This window comes from Liolophura sinensis, chromosome 5 (genome assembly GCF_032854445.1).
Source record: "Liolophura sinensis isolate JHLJ2023 chromosome 5, CUHK_Ljap_v2, whole genome shotgun sequence".
NCBI lineage: Eukaryota > Metazoa > Mollusca > Polyplacophora > Chitonida > Chitonidae > Liolophura > Liolophura sinensis.
This window is the reverse complement of record NC_088299.1, coordinates 10,922,121-10,936,303: the sequence shown is the minus strand read 5'-3', so window position 1 is coordinate 10,936,303 and position 14,183 is coordinate 10,922,121. Positions and strand designations below refer to the sequence as shown.

Genomic DNA, 14,183 nt, shown 5'->3' with positions numbered 1-14,183 from the left:
ACAACAACAACAACAACAAAAAAAATACTTTCTTCAAGGCCTAGAAAAGTTCATTTGAATTTCCGGAGTTTTGATGGCCAAATATGAACCTTGATTACTTCCCGTAGTAGTCAAACTGATCAAACCCTACCTCTATATCTGTCTTGTTCTCTGTCCCTAAGCCCTCCTCCCCTGCCCACCCCGCTCCCCACAAAAAAAAAAACTTCACTCTCCAACTCTAGATAATCTAGTATGTGAGTCCATTATGTACATGAACTTGTACCCAGTCCCCAGCTGTCCCTCAAACACAGATGTGTTTCCCTGTACCACTATCACCTGGCCTGATTCACTGCACTGTACAACACTACCAGAATGGGCACCTGTAACAAGAACAGAAGAGGCATTTATTTACAGGATTCACCCAGCTTAAAATGAAAGAACCAACATATGCATTTTTAAACTGACAAAGCTTTCAGTTTCACTTATAATTCTGGCAAAACTGGAGTTGTCTCTCCTGATGGGTTTGTACGAAAAAACTGGTTATATAGGTAATCAGTTGAGTTGATAATGGTATATCACGAAATTGGTTGACGTGAACAGTTGAGCTAATAGCTACCTTTTTGTCAGGAAATACATATCCCAGACACTCATAGTTTAGCATGTCATTCTCTTTTCCATTATCAAAAATTTTTATCTGCTTTTAACTTCTATTGAGGATATTTTTATTTCTGTTCATTTTTAGAAACTATATTAAAATAAATAAATAAATAAAATATGTTCCAAATAGTTAATACAGTTGTAGGCTAACCAGTGTTTTTAAAGAACAATGAAATAAATCAACTAAATGTTGAGCAGTGAGTTCTTTGAACAATGAGACATATGAAATCAATATTACGTAGTAAGAGAGTGTCAATACTGACCAGCCTATGTAACACTGGCAGAGGTTCTCATGGGACGTAGCCTGTTTGATGAGCAGTTCCACCTGATCTGGGACGTCAATGGGTTCCGCACTGGGGTCAGTCGATGGGAAATCACGCCCTGGAGAAATCAACACAACTCACACAATCGGTGTGTCATACATCGTAAAAAAAACCATATTTGATCCATTAGATTAATGTTCTTCTGGTGCACTGAACATGTTGATTTATTTATTTATTTCAGTCGTGTGTAATGCTATACTTATAAACACTTATTTGATAATTTTCAGACGTAAAATATGGCTAAGGAATAAAAAAGTCCAGAATCCATGTCCAAAGCTGGGTTTGAACTCGTACCTAAACTCAAAGGCCAATGCCTCCAACCAACAGACCACGGCCTGTTCCCTGCAATATACAGAGATATCTGAACTGTCTGTGTGACAACCTTACCTGTCAGTTTGTCTCTCACTCGGTGCACTATGGAAATGGCTTTCTTGTTCAAGGCTTCTGTGGGTACACTGTCGCCCTCTGTCAGAACAAACACACAGTATACATCATCTGCTTGCCTAGTAATGATTCACTAGTCATAAAAACACAGAATATGTCATCCATTTGCCTAGTAATGATTCACTACAGTCACCAACACACAGAATATGTCATCCACTTGCCTAGTAATGATTCACCAAAGTCATAAAAACACAGAATATGTCATCCATTTGCCTAGTAATGATTCACTATAGTCATAAAAACACAGAATATGTCATCCATTTGCCTAGTAATGATTCAGTACAGTCATAAACACACAGAATATGTCATCCACTTGCCTAGTAATGATTCACTACAGTCATCAACACACAGAATATGTCATCCACTTCCCTAGTAATGATTCACTACAGTCATAAAAACACAGAATATGTCATCCACTTGCCTAGTAATGATTCACTAGTCATAAAAACACAGAATATGTCATCCATTTGCCTAGTAATGATTCACTACAGTCATAAACACACAGAATATGTCATCCATTTGCCTAGTAATGATTCACTACAGTCATAAACACACAGAATATGTCATCCGCTTGCCTAGTAATGATTCAGTACAGTCATAAAAACACAGAATATGTCATCCGCTTGCCTAGTAATGATTCAGTACAGTCATCAACACACAGAATATGTCATCCACTTGCCTAGTAATGATTCACTACAGTCATAAAAACACAGAATATGTCATCCACTTGCCTAGTAATGATTCAGTACAGTCATCAACACACAGAATATGTCATCCACTTGCCTAGTAATGATTCACTAGTCATAAAAACACAGAATATGTCATCCATTTGCCTAGTAATGATTCAGTATAGTCACAAGCACACAGAATATGTCATCCGCTTGCCTAGTAATGATTCACTACAGTCATCAACACACAGAATATGTCATCCACTTGCCTAGTAATGATTCACTAGTCATAAAAACACAGAATATGTCATCCACTTGCCTAGTAATGATTCAGTACAGTCATAAAAACACAGAATATGTCATCCATTTGCCTAGTAATGATTCACTACAGTCATCAACACACAGAATATGTCATCCGCTTGCCTAGTAATGATTCACTACAGTCAAAAACACACAGAATATGTCATCCCCTTGCCTAGTAATGATTCACTACAGTCATAAACACACAAAATATGTCATCCGCTTGCCTAGTAATGATCTACTACAGTCACAAACACACAGAATACATCACATACTAGCCGGTCAGTGATTCAGCAGGGATATAAACAGATGATATGGTCCATGCTCGGACAGTATCCATGACCCATGCTTGCACAGTATCCATGACCTATGCTTGCACAGTATCCATGACCCATGCTTGCACAGTATCCATGGACCATGCTGGACAATATCCATGGACCATGTCTGAACAGTATCCATAAATAATGACTGGACCATCTATTACACCCCATTCACCACAACCAAAATTGAATCCAGATCTAATGCGAACTGGTATAAATCAAAGCCAGTTGTAACTATTGCCCGTGTGAACGGGGTAATAGAGACTTACAGACTTGATACAGAGAGAATATGTGAATCAGAGAATAAGTGTAATCTGACCTGGTGACCCTTCCCCATGGGCATTTGTCTTCTTGTGACTTGTCTGTGTCATGTCCCCTGTCTCCAGGATATCTGCAACATAGTATAAAAAACAAACGTCAAGTAATAATATTAAATCTTACAGTAATGGCAAGCTAATGTAAGTAAGTCAAGACAGTTTTAAAATATGGAAAGGTGGAGGTGTCAATATCCTATCAGACCCCTTTTTTAAGCTGCGGCTGTTTTTTTTTTTTTTTTGATTTGGTGTTTTACGCCATACTCAAGAATATTTCACTAATACAACGGCGGCCAGCATTATGGTGGGAGAAAACTGTGCAGAGCCCGGGAGAAACCCACGACCATTTGCAGGTTGCTGAAAGATCTTCCCATGTACTGCTGGAGAGGATGTCAGCATGAGCTGGACTTGAACTCACAGCGACCTTGTTTTAACGATGATCTTATATACAGTACACAGAAGTGTATGATTGCACTTCATTGTAGTATTGCTGTGTTCAAGGTTAAAGGTATATCAAGGTTTGGGTCACACCTCCATCAATATATTAACAGGCTGGTAGGTCTCTTTAGAATTGGCACATGAAATCAACTGTAATCTGTAAGCTGTAATCTGTAAGCTGTAATCTGTAAGCTACTCCATATTTTGAGAGCCTTTTCTGCAAATAGTTCAACATAACGTTAATTTTCATAACATTTTTTCTACAATTTCATCGTCTTGTTGCACGAGAATTCCAATGCGATTAACATTGCCAGAGCTGCCTCACTAAAAAAACACTTTATTTGCAGTATTGTTAGTTTACAGCATGCTGACACGATAATGTGATCCGCAGAAGTTTCTTGATTTTTAATGGTGAACACCTCTGGATCATTGTACTAGATTATTTTATTTATTTTGTTTGGGTTATATTAAGTTAATTCAAAGCCAATATTTGATTTATTTATTTATTTGATTGGTGTTTTACGCCATACTCAAGAATATTTCACTTATACGACGGCCAACATTATGGTGGGTGAAAACTGGGCACAGCCCAGGGGAAACCCACGACCATCCGCACGTTGCTGACAAACCTTCCCACGTACGGCCGGAGAGGAAGCCAGCATGAGCTGGACTTGAACTCACAGCGACCGCATTGGTGAGAGGCTCCTGGGTCATTACGCTGCGCTAGCGCGCTAACCGACTGAGCCAAGGAGGCCCCTGCCAATATTTGACATCCTTATGCCCAGAGTTACCTACCCTGCTCTTGACTGCCCCCAGAATATGAGTCTGATCTTCCCTTTGGCTTTGTCTTTGTCGTGGCTAAAACAGAAAAGGACAGAATTTACCGACTTCTGGCAGTAAGTTACAGATTTTATCATATGAATATACAATGTAGAACCCTGATAACTCCATAAATAATCTGTGATAAATATTTATATATTTAGTTATCTGAATGATGTTCAGTGCAGCTGCACTTTTTTCTCAATGAGAATTTTTCTCATGTAGGAAAGGGTTAGTTTTAGGGGTTGAGAAAACCAGAGTAAACAGCAACCCTTGGCCAGGTACAATGTACTTGCTCTGGAGTGCAACATATATGGACATGGAAATGTAATCTTCATAAAATCAAGCCAGACATAAAGTATATTGCTATGATTTAATACCACTCCATTTGCTACCTTGATTCCATGGCTATGTTACATTTACATGTAATCTGCCCCATGGAAGTATAAATGACATGGACCTATAGGTGAAAACTTACTGTCCATGAGCCTCCAATTGAGTAAGGGGTCATAGACAAATGCTTCCAGTACGGCCATCAAGCTGTCCTTGTGTTCCCTTAAGACCTCCATCACACTCTCACAGGTCATCGTGTAGTTCCCGTCAATGCCTGTCACCTGGGGAGAAAAAACACAGGTCCAGGGTTAGCAGGCTTTGTACACTGAAGCTAAAATGGCCAGCTGGGAAACCTGGGACAGTTTTATGAAGTGTATTTAGAGTTAAGTAGCCCTGAGCGCACTTCATATCTCTTAATCTCTACAACATATATATATGTTGTTATGGTAGTTCAGGGCTTTAATACTTAATAACTAAGTAAATTAAATGACATCTAAAGCCAGGCTTTATACAATGGCGTGACAAGCCAGGCTTTATACAGTGGCCTGGCAAGTCAGGCTTTATACAGTGGCATGACAAGTCAGGCTTTATACAGTGGCATGACAAGCCAGGCTTTATACAGTAGCATGACAAGTCAGGCTTTATACAGTGGCATGACAAGTCAGGCTTTATACAGTGGCATGACAAGTCAGGCTTTATACAGTGGCATGACAAGCCAGGCTTTATACAGTGGCGTGACAAGTCAGGCTTTATACAGTGACGTGTCAAGTCAGGCTTTATAGAGTGGCGTGACAAGTCAGGCTTTATACAGTGGCGTGACAAGTCAGGCTTTATACAGTGGCGTGACAAGCCAGGCTTTATACAGTGACGTGACAAGTCAAGCTTTATACAGTGGCGTGACAAGTCAGGCTTTATACAGTGGCGTGACAAGCCAGGCTTTATACAGTGACATGACAAGTCAGGCTTTATACAGTGGCGTGACAAGTCAGGCTTTATACAGTGACATGACAAGTCAGGCTTTATACAGTGGCGTGACAAGTCAGGCTTTATACAGTGACATGACAAGTCAGGCTTTATACAGTGACATGACAAGCCAGGCTTTATACAGTGGCATGACAAGCCAGGCTTTATACAGTGGCATGACAAGCCAGGCTTTATACAGTGGCATGACAAGTCAGGCTTTATACAGTGGCATGACAAGCCAGGCTTTATACAGTGGCATGACAAGTCAGGCTTTATACAGTGACATGACAAGTCAGGCTTTATACAGTGACATGACAAGTCAGGCTTTATACAGTGACATGACAAGTCAAGCTTTATATAGTGACATAACAACTCAGGCTTTATACAGTGGCATGACAAGTTAGGCTTTATACAGTGACATGACAAGTCAGGCTTTATACAGTGGCCTGACAAGTCAGGCTTTATACAGTGGCATTACAAGTTAGGCTTTATACAGTGGCATAACAAGTCAGGCTTTATACAGTGGAATGACAAGTTAGGCTTTATACAGTGACATGACAAGTCAGGCTTCATACGGTGGCATGACAAGTCAGGCTTTATACAGTGGCATGATAAGTCAGGCAGAGAAAAAGAGAGATACATTAAAAATCTGATAGACAATGTGAGAGAAAGGAAAATCTCTTACATGTCACAATACCTGTCACATACAGCAACTGGAATACAGGTCTTAACAGGTTTATCAGTCTTAATACAGGAGTATTGGAAAGGACAAAGTCCTAAAAAAAGTTTTTAAGAGCCCCATGCATATGTCATAAAATTTCTTCCAAAATTAAAAATAGAAGTGGAACAAAGTTTCTGTCACACTGGCAGGCAATATTGCTGAAATGGTCAATAAGAATAAAGGAATCTGACTTCACTAGAGACAAAGGAAAGGAGAATTTCAGATTCTCTTTTCAACTGTCATCTTCTGACATTTACTTTGTTTAATTTTCTTTTTCCATGTTTTCTTTCTTTTTAACAAATGTGTCATAATTTGGCATAATCGTATGCTTATGCTGTATCTTAATTTTACTCTTTTCAATATGCTAAATAACAGAATTTTAGATGACAAGTGCAGAATTGAGAGCATATATTTTTACTTCCGTAGTACTGATGAAAGCTTAAATGATCTGTGCATTGAGAGCATACCTCTTTAGCACTTATGAGCATTTAAATGGGGAGTGCAGTATTGAGGCTATACCTATTTAGCTCTGCTAAACTTTTACATGAGGAATGCAGTATTGAGGCCAGACCTCTTTGGCACTTATAAGCATTTAAATGAGGAGTGCAGTATTGAGGCTATACCTATTTAGCTCTGCTAAACTTTTACATGAGGAATGCAGTATTGAGGCCTGACCTCTTTAGCACTTATAAGCATTTACATGAGGAATGCAGTATTGAGGCCAGACCGCTTTAGCACTTATAAGCATTTAAATGAGGAGTGCAGTATTGAGGGTATACCTCTTTAGCTCTGCTAAACGTTTACATGAGGAATGCAGTATTGAGGCCAGACCGCTTTAGCACTTATAAGCATTTACATGATGAGTGCAGTATTGAGGCTATACCTCTACTGCACTGATGAAAGTTTAGATGATGACTGCAGTACACAGAACAGGCCTCCTCAGCACTGATGAATGTTTAAACAAAAAGAGCAGTATTTTATAAATTTATTTTAACATTTGATTGGTGTTTTACATATTTCACTTATGTGATGGCGGTTAGCAGAATAGTGGGAGGAAACCGAGAAGAGCTCTGGGGTAACCCATGACCATCCACAGGTAGCCGACAGACCTTCCCACATATGACAGCAGTGAGAAGCTCCATAGCATAATGAATGTATAGATACAGTGTTGTGAATGTATAGAGTGCAGTGTTGCATGCATACCTCCATAGCATTGATGAGCATACGAGTAAGGCGGAAAGGAATCTTTTCAGGGAACTTTTCTCTTGTCATAGCCACTTCAAAACAGTCCCCAAAGTCAATGTGCGTGATCTTCCCACTCATACGGTCCAGCATCAGGTTGGAAGGATGTCTGCGAAGATTATACATATACATGTAAGATAGTTGTCAATGTTCATCAGGTAAGAAAAATATTCCCACATAGCTGCAATGGGTATTATTTAAAGAAACGAATACAGATCAAAAGACAATATTTAACTACAGTCTAATGCTTTGATGTATATCATCATTTCTAGGCAACAATAAATTTTGTTTGTATCAGCCTGTGTGACCTCTTGGCCTTCACGTCAGACCTCAGTTCCAGAAATCAAAGCATCAAAGGAACTGCTGTGACGGTCATAACTTACATTTGTATTTACATCTATCATGTTATTAAACTCATTCTGCAGGTGAAAACATAGGCGTCAGGTCAGTTAGTGTCAAATGCCAGTGATAATTTCTGTGTGGAATAAAGCGGACTGCTGGAAGAAGTATACCTCATGTGACAACAGATTTTCACCTGCACATGATTTATTTATTTGTTTGATCGGCGTTTTAGGCCGCACTCAAGAATATTTCATTTATACGACGTCAACCAGCATTATGGTGGGAGGAAGCCAGCATGAGACACCTGCATATGAAGACTATTGCATTTGCCATGTTGGTAGAAGGGAAGTGATCACCAAACACTTCATGTAACACCCCCAAAACTGCCCAACAGTTTACTGCTTACTGCCGGTAAAGCCCAAAGCACTAGGGAGGCAGGTGAATCCCCGAAAAATTCTCCCAAAGCACATATTAAACCACAATCTATTATGTCCAACGATTCAAAGAAAAGATGATAAGAAAGATGTACCTGTCACCCAGCCCAAGCACGTATCCCACCATAGACATGACGGCCAGGGAGCGTGTGTAGTTAGTCCTCCTGTCAAACCAGACCTACACAAACAAGACAAGCACACACCTGGAGTTGATAAAACCTTTATCTATAATACAAATGTGCAAGGTGAGAAAAATTCATCTTGTCTGTCTCCAGGTACATGTACATGTATATTACTTTGGGCAAATCCATTTTTTTCCTCCACCCATATAAATAACAGGTGTGACCAGGTGAATTCACTACAGTAACTGTTTAAAGTGGGCGTGACCTGGTGAATTCACTACAGTAACTGTTTAAAGTGGGTGTGACCAGGTGAATTCACTACAGTAACTGTTTAAAGTGGGTGTGTGACCAGGTGAATTCACTACAGTAACTGTTTGAAGTGGGTGTGACCGGGTGATTTCACTACAGTAACTGTTTAAAGTGGGTGTGACCGGGTGATTTCACTACAGTAACTGTTTAAAGTGGGTGTGACCGGGTGATTTCACTACAGTAACTGTTTAAAGTGGGTGTGACCGGGTGATTTCACTACAGTAACTGTTTAAAGTGATGCACGCTTACATGTACATAAAACTGAAATATGTTTGCCTTCAATGTACATGGAAACAATCTGTCATATATTTATACACGTCCCTATGAAAAGTGATAGCAAACATACATGTATCATTAGGTTAAGATGCTAACAACTTCCTTCAACCAAAAGAATACAAAAAACTAAAGTTAAAAGCAGACAAATAATACTTCACTATTGTAAAACTTCTTCCCCCCAAGGCCTGGTAGGGTTAATTTATTTATTTATTTGATTGGTGTTTTACTCCATACTCAAGAATATTTCTCTTATATGAAAGCGGCCAGAATTATGGTGAGAAGAAACCGGGCACAGCCCGGGGGAAACCCATGACCATCCACACATTGCTGCCAGACCTTCCCAAGTACGGCCGGAGAGGAAGCCAGCATGAGCTGGACTTTAACTCACAGCAACCACATTGGTGAGAGGCTACTGGGTCATTACGCTGAGCTTGCATGCTAACCAACTGAACCATGGAGGCCCCACCAGGGAGGGTTAATGCAAAAGATACATGTGCAAGAGTAGTACCTCTGAGCTGGGACTCTTGTACCACAGGATTTTGGCCAGGTCATCGCCCTGAGTGTGCTCCAGGGCGTGCTCAAACACCTCTACTTTCTGCATCAGGGTCAGATGGTCGTACTCAGGGGCCATCTGTTGGGGAGACAAACAAGGGTCATGAGAATAAACCCCCTTAAGGAGTCACACAGTACTCTCAAAATATACAACATTTCCTTAAGGATTCTGGCAATTCCCTGGCTACATGTACATCTGAAATTGGCCATTCTGAACCACCCTAATTCTTCAACCTTTTTGCATATGAAAGACCAACTCTCAGACAGATTTCTGAACCTTTTTAATTTGATACTAAACACTAATATACACTGGGTTGGCCAATTGTAGGGCTTCACAAAAAGTACAATTTTATCAGTCTACACAATATAATGCCCTGAGAATATGCTTGAATAAACACTATGAAGAATTACAATATTCCATGTATGTAGTTCCTGTGCTAGTAGGAGAGCTCTACAAAGGGACATGACTCTGCAAATTCACCACATCATACCACCACAGTAGGCGATTCAGTTCTGTAAACTTAATTTGTCAGGCATACAGATATACATATAGTCACCCTGAGCATGAGTCTGTGTTCTATGTTGAGAAGGATTTTCTTCTTCTCCCTGTAGTCTCTGATCAGAGAGTGCAGTGTGTCACAGTGTGGAACCCAGCCTATCAGCCCCGAGTTGGTGGACAGTGGAATCACGGCGTACCTCTGGATACTGAACATCAACACCATCAGCTGGGTTAGCACACATCAAACAATGAAGTACCAGATTTCATAATTTAATTAAGTAACGAAACTTATTTTTACTTCTCTCATTTTTTAACACAAAACAAACCAATGAGTAATTTTTCATTCTTATTATCCATTAATATCTCACTTGTTCAACAACTATCAGATTCTTTCACAACTTTCCCTGCCAATTGCTAGCACTGTTAGCATTAAAATGTCTCCTGGCCATATGCTACACTGTTTAATGTTAGGCTAGGACAAGCGAGACTTACGACAAGTTTTTCCTGAAGGTTTCTGGATTGTTGAGCAGCAGAGAATTGACTAGACCAAACAGCTGCATGACTCTCTCATCCTGCCGAAGATCTTCATGGCCCTTCAGTAAGAACATGTACTCTTGACCGTTACTGCCTGTTACAACAGAGAAACATGAACTCCTGGCCATTACTGCCTGTTACAACAGAGAAACATTTACTCCTGGCCATTACTGCTTGTTACAACACAGAAGCATGTACTCCTGGCCATTACTGTCTGTAACAACAGATACACAGGTACCCCTGGCCATTACTACCTGTTACAATAGAGAAACATGAACTCCTGGCCATTACTGCCTTTTATAACAGAGAAACATTAACTCTTGGCCATTACTGCCTGTTTCAACAGAAAAGCATGTACCCCTGGCTATTACAGCCTGTTACAACAGCAAAGCATGTATCCCTGGCCATTACTGCCTGCTACAACAGAGAAACATTTACTCCTGGCCATTACTGCCTCTAATAACACAGAAGCAGGTACTCCTGGGCATTTCTGCCTCTTACAACAAACACACATTTACATGCTTTTAAATGCTACAACAGATAAGCATTCCTGCACACAGTGCAAAAAAACTTCACACAGAATTGTAGATTCTTACCGGGCAGCATATAAGGTATTTTTTAATATCATGACACAAGTAGTGTTTCTTACCAAAAATGCTGAGCTTGCGTGGCCTCTGTTTAGATGTGATGACCTGTAAGGAGCTCTGTACATGGTGTATGCGGACAATGGGCTGGTTGGGCTCGTAGGAGCCTGGTACTGCTAACTCCAGGTCCAGGCATCTCAGTAGCTTAGGCGACACATACTGCAGCTCCAGTGATGTCAGCTTAGAAAATGATTAAAGATCTATGATTTAACTTAAATTTAACAAATAATGATAATGATAACTAATAATGAATTTTTTTAGCACATTCATATTCAAAGTTGAAAAAGGAAATTTGACTAGCTAGAAATTCCTGTACGTGTATATATAATACACGAGTAGCGTAACTCCGAAAAAAGACTTCAATGTGACTCAATAATGCCGAAATATTGAGTCTCAATGAAGTCTTCTTTCGGAGTTACACCACTTGTGTATTACGTAAAACTCATCAGTGGCACTACAAAATAATGTCTATACAAAATACTGTACATGTTTTTTAAGTTCATTGGTCTTTTCATGTTGTATATGAAATTTAATATATTACATGCAATTTTGTCGAATTTTTTCACCAGGTTATCACCTCAAGGGCTAAAGAAACAGTACAGAGAAATGGCTAGTTGTTGTAAAATCATGTGTTATAAGAAAGTTATAAGAAATTTTAGTGTAAAATAAACTAAAATGCCACATAGTTTTTCACCAGTTTTTTTTCTTACAGTATGGTGGCAAGTCAGTGCAAAAATTCCATGAAATTATAGCTGATTTACTATATATGCCATAAGATCTGATTCAATCAGATACTCTTCATAGTGAAAGTTTATAGTGCAGTAAATTTCAAAACTTGGCCTCTGGCAAACATCAGACCTCAAAGACTGTCACTGTTCAAGCTGCTGCCCTACACCCTTCGACGTTACCTGTCTTTTAGAATTTCTGACACTACTAAGGAAAGCCCTGTATGACCTACCTGAGGTAACTGTTTTGAGATCCTCCTGAACACATGGTAGTACAGGTCCCAGGCTTGAGTCAAGTCCTTTACATTCCCAGTTTTCTGATACTTCTTACACCATTCCTGAGCCTCTATCAAATCTCTTCCATAGGCCTATAACATCAGGTTTAAACTTTTTACTGTGGCAGTACATGAAGTTCTATGTATGAAAGTTTGTTTCATGTAAAGTACACTTAATGTCTAAATCAGCCCTCAAAAAATATTTTATTGAATATTTTTTCTAAATCTTCCTCCAAAAAGTTTTTTATTTCTTCATTTCAAGAAGTGCAGTTCATATTTAAATGCAAATTTTTATTGAAAAAAAAAGTTTTTTTCACAGCTAACTTACATGTATATTATTCCTGAACAATTATTTCTGTTAGGTTCAGGTTACAGGACGAGCATCTTTTTATGGATGGCCTGATGACAAATATGTCCCCTGGTATGGATCAATAAACTTATAATACTTATCAAAATGCAAAAAAGCTAAAATTTGCAAAAAAAAATGCAAAAATTGTTCTATTACTTAAGAAGTGAGACTTCTTGTTTGCAGATTTATCTCCACAATGAGGGTCTGCCAGCACCCTGCAGATGGTCATGGGTTTCCCCTGTACTCTGTGCGGTTTCCCCCCACCTTAATGCCGCCGCTGTCGTATAAGTGAAATATTCTTGAGTATGGTGCAAAACACCAAATAAATAAATCTACACAGTGAGTGTTTAATGCTGTACTCAAGATTTGTTCAGCTCCACATCAGCTGAGTAAACAAGGAAACTTGGAGTGCCTGGTGTAATCAAAAACATTTAGTCGATTAACTGGACTCAATCCTGCAACCTCATTGGTTTGGGATACATCGACTGTGGTGAGACTCTTTAGCTAACTGAGCCAGGTAGAACCCCGCCTACTATGTCAATCATACACTGTTAGGAATGCGGTTAAAAGATTTCTCTTCAACATTACCAGTCTTACCTGGTTAAAAGAGGTTTCCTTCAAAGTCTGCGGTCCTCTCTCGATCATGCCGTGAAGAGGCTCCAGAGTGGAAAACATACCCTTCACATTGCGCTCCCCAAAATACAGGCGAGAAGCCTCCTCTAGACCCTCGTGCCAAAGCTCATGCCAGAGAATTGCCACACGGATCAGCTCCTCGCTCACCTACATGGTCAAGATAGGAAACACGCACCAATAAACATTCTGGGCCTTGATGTTCAAACCTGTTTTGAGACTAAATACCAGATTTCACATTAGATGAAGTCATCAAGATGGTAATTCGCCCAAAGGTAATCCCTTAGCAGCATATAAATACGTGAACTAAATCTGCTGTTGCTGTACTTTTACTTTGGACAACTGCATCGACTTCTGAACTTGACTGAAATCTTACGTATAAAATATGGCTTTTAGTACCAGTATTAGCTAATGTACTTTCAAACAACCGGGGCCCTGTAGTTTTTAATACTATACCTTTAAATATGAAAACAAAACAATTAACATTCTGTTGAGCTATTTTTTATTATTATAACTTGAAAAGTTATGATTAATCATCTCAGTATAGATTTAGACATGCTTTGAGATCAGAGTTTCCCACTTTAGTTAAAAATTTAATTTTTTCCTAATTTTCCAATCTCTCCCGTGTTGATTTCATCAGAATAGGCTGTCTCAAAGAAACTGAGGGACCTACTGGTCAACCTTATTCTTCTCAGTACTTATTTATCATCTACTTAGGGTTTGAGGTCCCTAGCTGACTGCACTGTTGCACATTGTAGCAAACTGGCACCAATGCCAACATAGTCATGGTGCTGCATAATTGGAAAGACACTAGACACCACCTCACACAGTTATAGCATACTGAGCACAAGTGCTCTATTTTTCTCCCCATTATGAGTTTCTAATATCAAGACAAACTGTCACTGAACTGAATAATTCATGTAATACTGGATACAGGTTCTTTATTAATGTAGAGAACAACTTATTTATTT

General features: G+C 39.3%; 1 protein-coding gene across 1 annotated transcript in view; it reads right to left on the bottom strand.

Annotated features, from left to right (window-relative positions):
* Positions 1-208: 208 nt before the first annotated feature.
* Positions 209-14,183, bottom strand: part of LOC135465452 (serine/threonine-protein kinase mTOR-like) — a 51,156-nt gene continuing 37,181 nt past the window's right edge. The window contains exons 36-49 of the mRNA XM_064742692.1: positions 13,180-13,362; positions 12,192-12,326; positions 11,239-11,413; positions 10,548-10,683; positions 10,114-10,261; positions 9,513-9,635; positions 8,393-8,475; positions 7,483-7,630; positions 4,741-4,876; positions 4,239-4,301; positions 3,011-3,082; positions 1,347-1,424; positions 900-1,017; positions 209-359 (exon numbers count right to left, since the gene is read on the bottom strand). Coding sequence (XP_064598762.1) covers positions 344-359; positions 900-1,017; positions 1,347-1,424; positions 3,011-3,082; positions 4,239-4,301; positions 4,741-4,876; positions 7,483-7,630; positions 8,393-8,475; positions 9,513-9,635; positions 10,114-10,261; positions 10,548-10,683; positions 11,239-11,413; positions 12,192-12,326; positions 13,180-13,362 — 1,614 coding nt within the window. The 3' untranslated portion in view covers positions 209-343. The remainder of the gene's footprint in view (positions 360-899; positions 1,018-1,346; positions 1,425-3,010; positions 3,083-4,238; positions 4,302-4,740; positions 4,877-7,482; positions 7,631-8,392; positions 8,476-9,512; positions 9,636-10,113; positions 10,262-10,547; positions 10,684-11,238; positions 11,414-12,191; positions 12,327-13,179; positions 13,363-14,183) is intronic.